General features: G+C 47.5%; 1 protein-coding gene across 1 annotated transcript; it reads right to left on the bottom strand.

The window, feature by feature from the left end:
* Positions 1–1,726, bottom strand: LOC311274840 (tripartite motif-containing protein 16-like). Its single transcript, XM_084382837.1, has one exon. It carries the CDS (start codon positions 1,706–1,708, stop codon positions 38–40), a length of 1,671 nt encoding a protein of 556 aa, XP_084238963.1. The 5' UTR covers positions 1,709–1,726; the 3' UTR covers positions 1–37.
* Between the last annotated feature and the right edge of the window lie 10,112 nt (positions 1,727–11,838).

The raw sequence follows: 11,838 nt of genomic DNA, 5'->3' as shown, positions 1-11,838 counted from the left end.
AACCCACTGACCCTGAAATGACTTCTGTCTATTTGAGTTAACAAAACTCAGCAGAGCCTCCAGAAAACAAACCGTAAAACCAAAGTCCAGCATAGAGAGGCTGAGTGAATGTGGTCTGGACTCTGTGGAGGAGAGTCATGGTTTCAGAGACGCTGTAGAAGGACAAAATACCTGCACTGTGATCCAGGTACACTCCAACTCTGGAGGACCGAGGACCTGAGACGGGAGTTTGGACTCTCTTGTTGTAATGAAAGTTATATTTGCTTGTGGAACAAAATAACCTCCAAGATTTGCCATTGAATCCAAATCCACATTCATGTGACCTCCCTGCTCTGCTGATATTCTTGTATGCGACTGCTACACCAACTCTTCCTCTCCACTCCACCTCCCAGTAACAACGTCCAGTCAGACTCTCTCTACTCAGGACCTGAACCCAGTTAGTGAATCTGTCTGGGTGATCAGAACAAGTCTGATGTTGTCTCATTCTTGTTGCTTTTCTGTTCCTCTTAGATAATAACACAAATGTGTTTGCTGTGTTTGGATCCAGTGTGATGTCACATGAATATCTTAAGAAGTCAGCTCTGGTCTTGGGCTCTCGTTGTGGCAGTAAAACATCCACTTGAGTCTCTGTCAGTGAGATGTTTGTCCATGTCTCTCTCAGGACGTCCTGTAGTTTGTCTCTGACCTCTGACACAGCTGCTGTCACATCCTCAAAGTACTTCAGAGGACGGATATTGATGCTGGATGAGTGTGTAGACTCACTGAGTGCTGACAGTGAGGGGTAGTTGTGTAGAAACTGGTTGTGATCCTCTGTGTGTGAGAGCTTCTTCAGCTCAGCGTCTTTCCTCTTCAGCTCAGTGATCTCCTGCTCCAGCTTCTCCTGAAGCTCTTTGACTCGACTCACTTCAGTTTCCTGCTGGGATCTGACCTGCTGCTTCACATCAGAGCGTCTTTTCTCCATGAGACGGGTCAGCTGGGTGAAGATCTTCTCACTGTGCACCACTGCTTCATCAGCAGAGCCATTGATGGCCTCCACCTCCTGTTGAAGCACCTTCACATCTTCCTCTCTGTCCTGGATTCTCTGCTGGATGTTTTGTCGACTCCCCTCCAGCTCTCTCTGCCTCTCAGTCCTCTCTGCAGCAGCTGACACTGTGTCGTGGCCTTTATGTTCGTCCACAGAGCAGAGATAACAGATACACTGCTGATCAGTACGGCAGAACATCTTCATCACCTCATCATGACGAGAGCAGATGTTCTCCTGGAGCTTCTTGGACGGCTCCACCAGCTTGTGTTTTCCATAGGCAGGGATTTCATAATGAGGCTGGAGGTGTTTCTCACAGAAAGAAACCAGACAGAACAAACAGGACTTGAGGGCTTTCAGTTTTCTCCCAGTGCAGACATCACAGGCCACATCTTCAGGTCCAGCATAGCAGAGATCAGCAGGAGCAGCTTGGAGTCCAGTCTTCTTCAGCTCCTCCACTAAAGCTGCTAACATGGTGTTTTTCAGCAGCTCAGGCCTCGGTGTGAAGCTCTTCCTGCACTGAGGGCAGCTGTGGATCCTCCTCTCATCCTCTGTGTCCCAGTGACCTTCAATACAGTTGGTGCAGTAGCTGTGTCCACAGGGAGTAGTCACCGGATCCTTCAGTAGATCCAAACAGATGGAACAAGAGAAAGTCTCTCGGTCCAGCTGAACTGCTCTCTGCGCCATTTCACCTCTCAGTGACAACGACTGTCTGAGCTTCACTTCCTGATAACTGAAACTAGTCTGAGCTCTGATCTGAACAGGGTGTGTTTGTGCAGTGAATGAGGCCGTCAGCTCAGTTACACCCAACCACAAACTGTAGATCTGAAGGGGAGGGAACAAGGAAACATCCCGACAGAGTGGAGCTGCTGTGTGAGAGGAGGAAGAAGAGGGAGGGCTGATCGAGCTGCGACTCGCTCCAGGACGAGGAGCCGCTCTGTGAATCTGAACTGTGTTTCCTCTTTTACAATGAAGCCTCAGTTAAAACCTGCTCCACATTTGAAAACATCAAAGTTTTTAGTTGTAAAATGTTTCTTGGCTCCTCAGGCTTTGCTGATATTTCTCTAACTCTTCCTCTGATTCTGTTCACTTTTCTGCTCCTGGTTAAAAACAGCTGACGCTACTTGTCAGACTGTTTATGAGCACATGATGGAGCCAAAGTACCGTTCTGGTGTTGAGTTGCAGACCAGTGAGACTTTCTTCTAAGATACTGGTGGAGGAAGTATTCAGATACTTTACTTAAGTACAAATACAACAATGTAAAAGTCTTTCAAAAAAACATTACAAGTAAAAGTCCTGCATTTAAAATAATAAGTAAAAGTACAGAGATATTATCAGCAAACTGTACTTGAAAGTATCTAAAGTAAGATTAGATTGTTACTGATGCATCAATGTGTAAAGACTCAACATCATTTATTTGTCATTATACAATACTACGATACAATATAGCATAAACAAACAACAGCTGGTAGTTCAACACAGGACATGTACAGCTGTGCTCATAAGTTTACACACAGAATAAGAATGATAATATAAAAAACCTTTCTTTCACTCATGGTTCGTTGTCGGCTGAAGCCATTTATCATCAAACAATTGTGTTTTGTCTTTTTAAATCATAATGACAACAGAAACTACCCACATGACCCCGATCAAAAGTTTACAGACCCTAGTTCTTAATAGCGTGTACTGCCCCTTTAACATCAATGACAGCTTGGAGTGTTTTGTGGTAGCTGTGGATGAGGCACTTTATTTTCTCAGATGGTAAAGCTGCCCATTCTTCTTGGCAAAAGGCCTCCAGTTCCTGTAAAGCCTTGGGCTGTCTTGCATGAACTGCATGTTTGAAATCTCCCCAGTGGCTCAATGATACTGAGGTCAGGAGACTGAGAAGGCCACTCCAGAACCTTCACTTCTTTCTGCCGTAGCCAATGACGGGTCGACTTGGCCTTGTGTTTCGGATCATTGTCATATGAGGTCTATTTCGACCTCACTCAGACCGTCACCACGGTCTTCACCTTGAATGATGCCATCCTACTACCTATCCTCGAGACCTTATGTCAACAACGTCATATGACTGACCTTAGGAGGCGTGGCTCACAGTCTACAAGAGGTTCCGGTGACATCGCCTCCTCCTCCTGCCTGGAACGCCTCAGCCCGTTCTGAACGACAAGAGAATGGTGACGGTCATCGTTCGGTCTCATAGATCCATAGTTATAGGCATAACTTACAATCTATTTCGACCTCACTCAGACGGTCACCACGGTCTTCACCTTGGATGACTCATACCATCAAGGTTGTGCTTATTCCTGCTCGTTGTTACAGATGTCTTTCCAGTGTTACTCCTGGTAGAGCACGGTGGTCAGCGGCGAGCGCTGGTAAGCGAACGGTTTGTTCTGCTGTTTTCAAAGTGTAACTTATATTGTTTTGCCCTGCCGACTCGCTGTTCGCAGTGAGCAGCCGCTTGTTTGGACCGTCCCTCGTGCGTTCGTGCACATTGAGGGGACGCCATATAATCAGTTTTCCTCTGGTGAGGTCTCTTTGTGTTACTTGGCTGTCTGAGTGTGGTAAAGTTACTCAGGACATTACAGTAAGTGATTACTGAATTTGTTTGTGCTATATTATTCTTTACACATTATATTGTGTTATTTTGATTTGCTGTTGTTCCCCTGTTCGCAGTGGGTGCTCAGCTAGTGAAATTCAGGTGAATTTTTTGTCGCTGAAAAAATCCCTAGCTGTTCGCAGTGCGGTGCGTTTTGTGTTATAGTAATTTTTTGTTGACTAAAGGATGGCCTCCCAGTGGTGTAGGTTTTGCCAGACGGCCATGGATCCCCGTGATGGCCACAGGGAGTGCCCCCACTGTTTGGGGGTAGCACACCTAGTGGAGGATATTGAAAATCCGTGCCGTGCTGCGGCAGAGCTAAGCTGGTGGAGGAGACAGCACGGGCTCATCCTTCTCCAGCTAGGGCAGCGGATGGCAGGAGGAGTCGCAAGCGGGACCGTAGCCCTGATCGTCATCAGGAATGGGACCCTGGAAAGTCGGTGCGTGGGAAACAACCCAGCCCAGAACATCAGGCTCAGACGGAGGACACTCAAATGAAAATCCTGGCCGCTATTCAGAGTCTATCTGATAGGCTGACTCAGCGGCCAGTCACTGTCGCAACCTCAGATTCACGGGAGCTGAGCGTGGCCTCTCAGGAGGATCTTCAGCCATATCAGGGGGTGGCTCGCCAGATGTCCTCTCCCTGTATGCTCACAGTTCCTTGGGCGGGAGTGTGAGCCTGTCCAGGGAGCCTCTGGAGGAGGACGAGCTGAACTCTTCACTGGGTTGCTTGGACTCAGAGCTGGGGAGTATGGCAGACAATGAGACCCCAGCTCAGGATGTCATGGCAAAAATACTGAGCGCAGCCAAAATTGTCGGGCTTTCGGTGCCTGCGGAGGCTCTGAGTGCAGTAGAGGGGGTGTAGGCTGACATCTCTCAGCCCCAGCCCTCAGTCTGGGTTCCAGCAGCTGCAGATTATCTACAGATGCTTAGGGAAAGCATGGAATAGCCCGGCAGCGGCTCCACAGTTCAATGCAGGTTGTTGGAGGCTGACAAGACCTCAGTATGCTCCAGACACAGGACTGGCAGATATGCCATCTGTTGGGAGGGAAATGGCCTAGCCTTGACGTCACTCGGTCCCAAGCGGGTGACTGCCAACCCCCGTTGCCCGGTTAGAGTGTCACAAGACGGACAGCCTGGTGTGCCAGACATACAATGCAGCTACATGCGCAGCTTGCTCCGGCAATGCTTTAGCTATTCTGCTGGCAGCAATTAGGAAGACTGTTAGCCAGGAAGATCAGGATACATTGAACCTCATTGACGGGGCGCTGGTGTCTCATGCCCAGCTGACCAGGGATATGGGGGTAGCAATGTCATCAGCCATGCTAGCATGCCGTCAGGTTTGGTTAGCTCAGACCACGTTGCCTGAGAATATCAGGAAGGAGCTGACGAATCTGCCTGTGGTCCCGGGCAGGGTGTTCCACCCGGACTCCCAGAGTTTGCTGGACAAAGCAGAGAAGTCTCAGTGTACAAGGAACAGTGTACAGCCGACATTCTCCAGGTCCAGTGCCTCCAGATATAGGACTTGGGGCCCGCAGCTCCCGCTTCAGGGGTCATGGTCCCGGGGGTTTGACAGACATCAGGGTCCAGACACGGGGGCTTCTGGTGAGGCTGCTAAGCCGGCTCAGCGCCAGCGATACATGTCCCGGTCAGGTTCCAGAGGGATGCCACAGGGGAAGCAGGTGCTGGTGCTGGCTGCGGAGATTATGACCCTCCTTCAGATGGAGGCAATTGTCAGAGTAGACGCCGGCGAACAGCACACTGGGTTTTACTCCAAATACTTTTTAATTCCAAAAAAAGATGGCAGCCTGAGGCCCATTTTAGGTTTAAGGCACCTAAACAGGTTTTTAAAGGTCCTTCCCTTCAAAACGCTGACAACGAGGCAGATCCTGCACACGATAGAGAAAGGGGAGTGGTTCACGTCCCTGGATCTAAAAGACGCCTACTTCCACTTCTTCCCTATCAGCAAAGACCACTGGCTCATTTCTAAGGTTTGCATTCCAGGGCCAGGCCTATCAGTTCAAGGTCCTCCCCTTCAGCCTGTCACTGTCCCCCAGGGTGTTCACCAGGGTGGTGGCAGCGGCACTGTCCCCCCTGGAAGCAAGCGGTCTGAAGATCTTGCCCTATTTGGATGACTGGCTGATCTGCACTCCAAGTCACAGTCAGGTGCTCCTGGACACAAAGATTACGAAGTATTGGACCGTGTTCAACATCTGGGCTTAAACGTGTGGGGGGCGTCTCAGTGGGGAGACAACCTTTGGTCTCGCAGTTCGTTAGGGGGGCATACCGTTTGCGTCCGGGCAGGGCACTTAGAGCTCCATCATGGGATCTCGCCCTAGTCTTGAGGGCACTGACTCAAGCCCCTTATGAACCAGTGGGGCATGCAGATTTGAAATCCCTGTCACATAAGACATTGTTACTGTTGGCGATCTGTTCTGCCAAGCGAGTCAGTGAGTTACATGCTTTGTCCACCAGTGAGCAATGTTTGAGATGGAAGGCTGGTGACTCAGGAGTTTCATTGTGGCCTAATCCTGTGTTCCTGCCTAAGGTGATAAGCCCTCAGACAGTGAACCAGGTAGTTGAGATCATCTCGTTTCAGCCAGACCCGACTTCGGGTGAAGGGGACTTGGCCCTGCGCACACTTTGTCCAGTGAAGGGATTGAGGGCCTACTTGGCGTGCACCCACTCTCTGAGACACTCTCATTCACAGCTGTTTGTCTGCTTTGGTGGAAACAAACTGGGGGCTGCTGTGTCTAAACAGCGCTTGTCACACCATCTCACAGGCATATGAGAGACAGGGTCTTCCTATACCTGGTAATCTGGTGGCACACTCTGTGAGAAGTATGGCAACCTCCTGGGCTGCCCTAAAAGGTGTGCCTATGGCGGACATTTGTGCTGCAGCATCCTGGACCACCCCATGTACTTTTGCTCGATTTTACAGGGTCAACGTGGCTGCACCAGCTCCTTTGGGTTTGGCTGTGCTTTCTGCTGCGGGACGGAGCCAGGACGGGGTGGAGTCCTCAGTTCTTCACGACCTTGATGGCATGAGTCATCCAAGGTGAAGACCGTGGTGACCGTCACAGTGAGGTCAAAATAGATTGTAAGTTATGCCTATAACTATGGATCTATGAGACCGAACGATGACTGTCACCATTCTCTTGTCGTTCAGAACGGGCTGAGGCGTTCCAGGCAGGAGGAGGAGGCGATGTCACCGGAACCTCTTGTAGACTGTGAGCCACGCCGCCTAGGGTCAGTCATATGACGTTGTTGACATAAGGTCTCGAGGATAGGTAGTAGGATGGCATCATTCAAGGTGAAGACCGTGGTGACGGTCATCGTTCGGTCTCATAGATCCATAGTTATAGGCATAACTTACGGTACGTCCCACATGCAGCTTCTGGGCTGATGAGTGCAAACATTCCTCCAGTATTTTCTGATAACATGCTGCATTCATCTTGCCGTCAATTTTGACCAAGTTCCCTGTGCCTCTGCAGCTCACACATCCCCAAAACATCAGCGATCCACCTCCATGTTTCACAGTAGGAATGGTTTACTTTTCATCATAGGCCTTGTCGACTCCTCTCCAAATGTAGCGTTTATGGTTGTGGCCAAAAAGTTTTAAAGCTCGTCTCTGTGCTGTTTGGCGTATTGTAAGCGTGCTGCTTTGTGGCATTGGCGTAGTAATGGCTTTCTTCTGGCGACTCGACCATGCAGCCCCTTTTTCTTCAGGTGCCTCCCTATTGTGCATCTTGAAACAGTCAAACCACTTTTTGTCAGCTGAAGTTATTCTGGGTTTTTTTTTTGCATCCTGAACAATTTTTCCTGGCAGCTGTGGCTGAAATGTTTGTTGGTCTACCTGACCGTGGCTTGGTTTAACAGAATCCCTCATTTTCTCTGCTCATTAACATTTCTTCACCAAAACTACAGAGTGCAGAGAAATCTGTCAGCACATCACTTTACATCTCTATTCAAATATAAATATTAACACACAAGTTAACAGATGAGGGTAAAGGTTCAGACAAACTATTGAACCTCACTGAAGGAGTGCCGCTGACATAAGACGCAGCCTGACTGTAGACATGCGGCAGCGTCCCACACAACGTATATTCTGGTAGAAGACTAAAGATACTCTCAGCTCTCACCGTCTCTGTGGATGTTACTGACTGTGAATATGAATAAGAACAGTGGTTCATCTCCACAGCTCACTGCTGCTGAGGAAACAATGCTGACTCACTGAAAACACAGACTGTCTGATATTTATAATAACACTGATTGTCTCCCATCGTCGCTCACTTCATCAGTCAGTGGAGGAGGTTTGTACCGGAGGAGCCTCTTAACCTTCAGAGGACTGCAGACAGTTTACAAGAGCAGAGGAGGAGCTCCAGGACACCATGTCTGAGTTTACAGATCTGCACTTCAGATGCAGATCCACAGCTTCTGTTTGTGAACACAGAGGAGATTGTATAAGCTACGGTGCACAGGCTCGTCTTCACTCTGCAGACAGACCTTTTCAGCTCTAATCTTAATTACATTACATAGAGGACCAAGACAAATAGCCTGAGGGAGGAGAAGCCGACACTTTCACAGCACTGCTGGATCAGGATGCTCATGAATCCAGTGAGTGTTTATAACCTGGTGTCAGGACAAAGGTGTGCTGCCATCCTCCAGTATGTCTTAGAAAGCTGTAGAGAAACCCGTCTGCCACAGAGCTGCAGCACAATGTGCACTCGTCCCTCTAACCAGGAGACTCTCCTCTCAAAGAAAACTCAATGTAGTGTTGTTGGTTATATAACTGTTGTTGAATGACCTGATTTTATATTTTTATAATAAGACTGAGCGACTATGAGGAGCTTCCAGTTTTTGTTGATCCTAGTTTGTGACAAAACCTTTTACAGTGCTGATATTGTTGGTGTCTTTCATACTGAATCGATATGCATTACAAGATGTTTACCAGTTAAAACATTTCAAAATGGACCTGCATTGTTTTGCACTTTCGTGATTTTTGATTGAATAAAAATGTTTCAGAAAGATTTTTAAAATAGTGTCTCTCTTCCTTCTCGTACGCACCTGTCGACCTTAAGGTGTGCAAAAGCTGCACTCATAAATTCTCCTACAATCTCGTCTCGTTCTCGTGAACCTGATATCTTGTATCGTCTCGTCTCATGAGCTGAGTGTATCTCACACCCCTAGAAAAACATGAATGAATGCTGCTCTAACAGCATCATTTTGATTGCCCCTACTACCAACCGTCCCAAATGGCTGGTCAAAGTAAGCACTGGCCATCCGATAATGTGTGCAGCATTGTTATGTTGCTATTTGCAAAAGAAACAGTGAATCCTGCAGCATCCACAGAGAACAGATAACATATTTAAGTTGTGTGGGTTGAGACGTGAGCTGGTTAACACAGTGCTGTGAGATCCAGCTGTGGTGGACATTTCCTGCACCTACTGGATATAATTGGAAAGGTTAAAAAAAACTCTATAAAGCTGCAAAGTGTGTTGCTATTAGTGTCTGTCCGACTCTCTGCGGTAACTAGAGGTCTGGTCACCGGCCTGCTAATGGCTGCAGAGGGTCTGGAAGCACATTATCTGTACACTAACTACAGCGAAAAGGAGCCCTGATGGATACGACAAAGCGATAAGACGAAGCAGCGTGCTCTCCTCGCCGGCTGCTTGTTATGGAAGTAATTAAGAGAGGGATTCATTTATGGCTTTAACCCGTCAGCTCGATCCAGATGAAAGTGCTGAGCCGAGGAAACAGTGTAGCTGCAAGATCCACCATCCGAGGAATTCCCAGCTGTGAGTCATAGGACGGTTACTGCTGTGCGAGACGTGGGAGGGGAAGCCGCCTCGCACAAAGTCTCCGATTCCCTCCACTGATCATCCGCCTCATTATTTGACAGAGGGATCCTCAGTGTAATGCAAATTCAGCTCTGATCAATGTCAGCCAAGATACGATGACACAAAACAAAGAGTCTTGTGTCTGCATTTGCATTTCTGAGTCAGGTACGAGCTTTTTCTAACCACTCCTCCTGAATCTGTGTCTTCATTTTCCCTGTCTTTGTTTTCTTGTTCTTGCCTGCGAGCAAAGAGACGACTGCTCCCTCTGCAAGTCTCGGCAGCACTTTAAAGGTTCATGCTGACATTTGAACAACTGAACATTTGTATTTTATTAATAAAAGTGCAACATTTTTACGTTACAAGTCATCTGAAAGGTGTCATTTGTAAGAATTGTCCAGTTTTCAAAAAGCTGTTGCGACTAGCAGCCGTTAGCAAGTAGCTCAGTTAGCTGTGGAGGTTGGACCAAACCAGAGGGGACAAACCAACACTGTTCTGGTGAGTTTGATTCAGTTTCTGTCCAGTTTGAATGAAGTGTGTTTTACGATGAGTTAAGGAGGAAATTAAAGGTGCAATATGTAAGAACTGGCAAACAGGGGCAGGATATCACTAAAGTAACGTAGCTACTAAAGTGTAGCTGCCGATAACCAGTTAGCTCAGCTAGCGTGCAGCTAGCGGTCCAGATGGGGAGCTTGGAGAACCAGGCAAGTGTTGGTGTTGACCCCACTGGCACAGGAACTTTGGACTAGCATGTGCTGGGGCTACCTGCTCAGCCTGCTAACACCAGTAGATATTTCTGCACCGCAATACACAGACTCACTACGTAAGTTCATTTTTTGAATGTTTTAAAGAAAGATGCTGGCCATATCTTTTAAAAGTGCTCCTTTAATCAATGCATGTTCCCTTAATGTTCTACTTATTGCTGAAAATGTGACATTGTTGAGTATAAATTGAACAAACAAGAAGAGTTGATGGATTCGATTAGAAATATGAAAAAAATTTTAGCCTAAAAAGATAAGACATGATGATGATGATGATGATGATGCCTCAGCTGTTGAAGGACACTGTAAATGCAGCCTTCTTGGGGATACTGTGCGCTGACTAGTGGACCATGTAGAAATGCACTTCTGGTCTGAACAGCCCAGCTGCTATTTGTGCACATAGATCATGTATTGGTTCAGTTTCCGGGCCTGAACACGCCCTCCAGCTCAACGTCTTTGGGGAACTTTTTAACTACCCCGGTGACCTCTGGCAATATTTTATATTGGTTGAAATAAAACGGAGCAGGGGACACTATGAAAAGATTTGAGAGGCACTGCAAAGATGTGGACCACTTCCTGTCTTCACTGACGACACCGTCAGCCCGTCCTCATCAAAAAAATTGGCCGTGTAGGTTAACTGAGCAAGCAGCTTATTACGACCAACATTTATGTTCATGTTTAGTGGCCACAGGGATGATTACAGCAGCAAAGGAGGAAGTCGGGTCACTAAAGAGCGACAAAGTCTGCATACGGAGGAGGATGTAGCGGACGGACGGGTCGGACTAACAGAACTTTCACTGCTGTTTGTTGCTTCGTATGAAACCAAATGTCAAAGATAATTTATTGTAACTTACTCGTGCATAATGTAACTAAAAGTGTAACTAATTTACCAGAAGCAACATAGTTATTTAAACCCAAACAACGAGGCTTTTATCACCATAAACTGCATCATGAGCCGTGTGAGGAAGAAAAGCTTGACACGTTGTCACGAGTCGTCTCTCAGATCACCTTTTGCAGATGATGAGGACTGCTGAGTGATAATGACTCTCGTGATCACATTATCTGTCTTCTCCAAAGATGACTCTGCTGCTTCTACATCCACCTCGTGCTGAGTCACAACGACAGAAAAAAAATCTCCGACACTCGCCAGGAAATTGTTCAGTGACGCTTTCAGGATGTGAGTGCAGATTTCTTTTTGCCTGTTGTTCCTCTAAGCTGCTGCCTTATGACACCGTCAGACCGTGAGGTTGTTAGAGGAGAGGCTGAGTGGCATCGTAATAGGATTAGCCTTGTCATCTACAGTTATTTCTGGAGGAGCTCTGCACTGTAAAACTGGCCCCTGTGCATTGATTCAATTACATATATATCACACGGACGAACCACACGTCCGCCTGCAACCAAAGTGTGTCCATTTGTGATATTCACGAGCCACCACCGCTACAACCTGTTTAAAAAGGAGTGGCTGACAGGAATATGTAAGTTATGGATTGACGAGTGCCTTCCTTCTGCTCTGGCTTCCTCGCCTGATGTTATATATCGCTCTATTTTCTGCCCCCATCTTGTCATTGATCAATTTTAGTCGTCTCTTCTCTGACCCTCACCCCAGGCCCTCTTGTCGCCCTT

Source organism: Pagrus pagrus (assembly GCF_965226575.1).
Source record: "Pagrus pagrus genome assembly, chromosome: 19".
NCBI lineage: Eukaryota > Metazoa > Chordata > Actinopteri > Spariformes > Sparidae > Pagrus > Pagrus pagrus.
Note: the sequence above shows the minus strand (reverse complement) of the source record. Positions and strands in the feature narration are given on the sequence as shown.

Bases quoted from the DNA above. Each gene is read 5' to 3' on its own strand.
- LOC311274840 (XM_084382837.1), bottom strand. From the start codon at position 1,708: ATGGCGCAGAGAGCAGTTCAGCTGGACCGAGAGACTTTCTCTTGTTCC.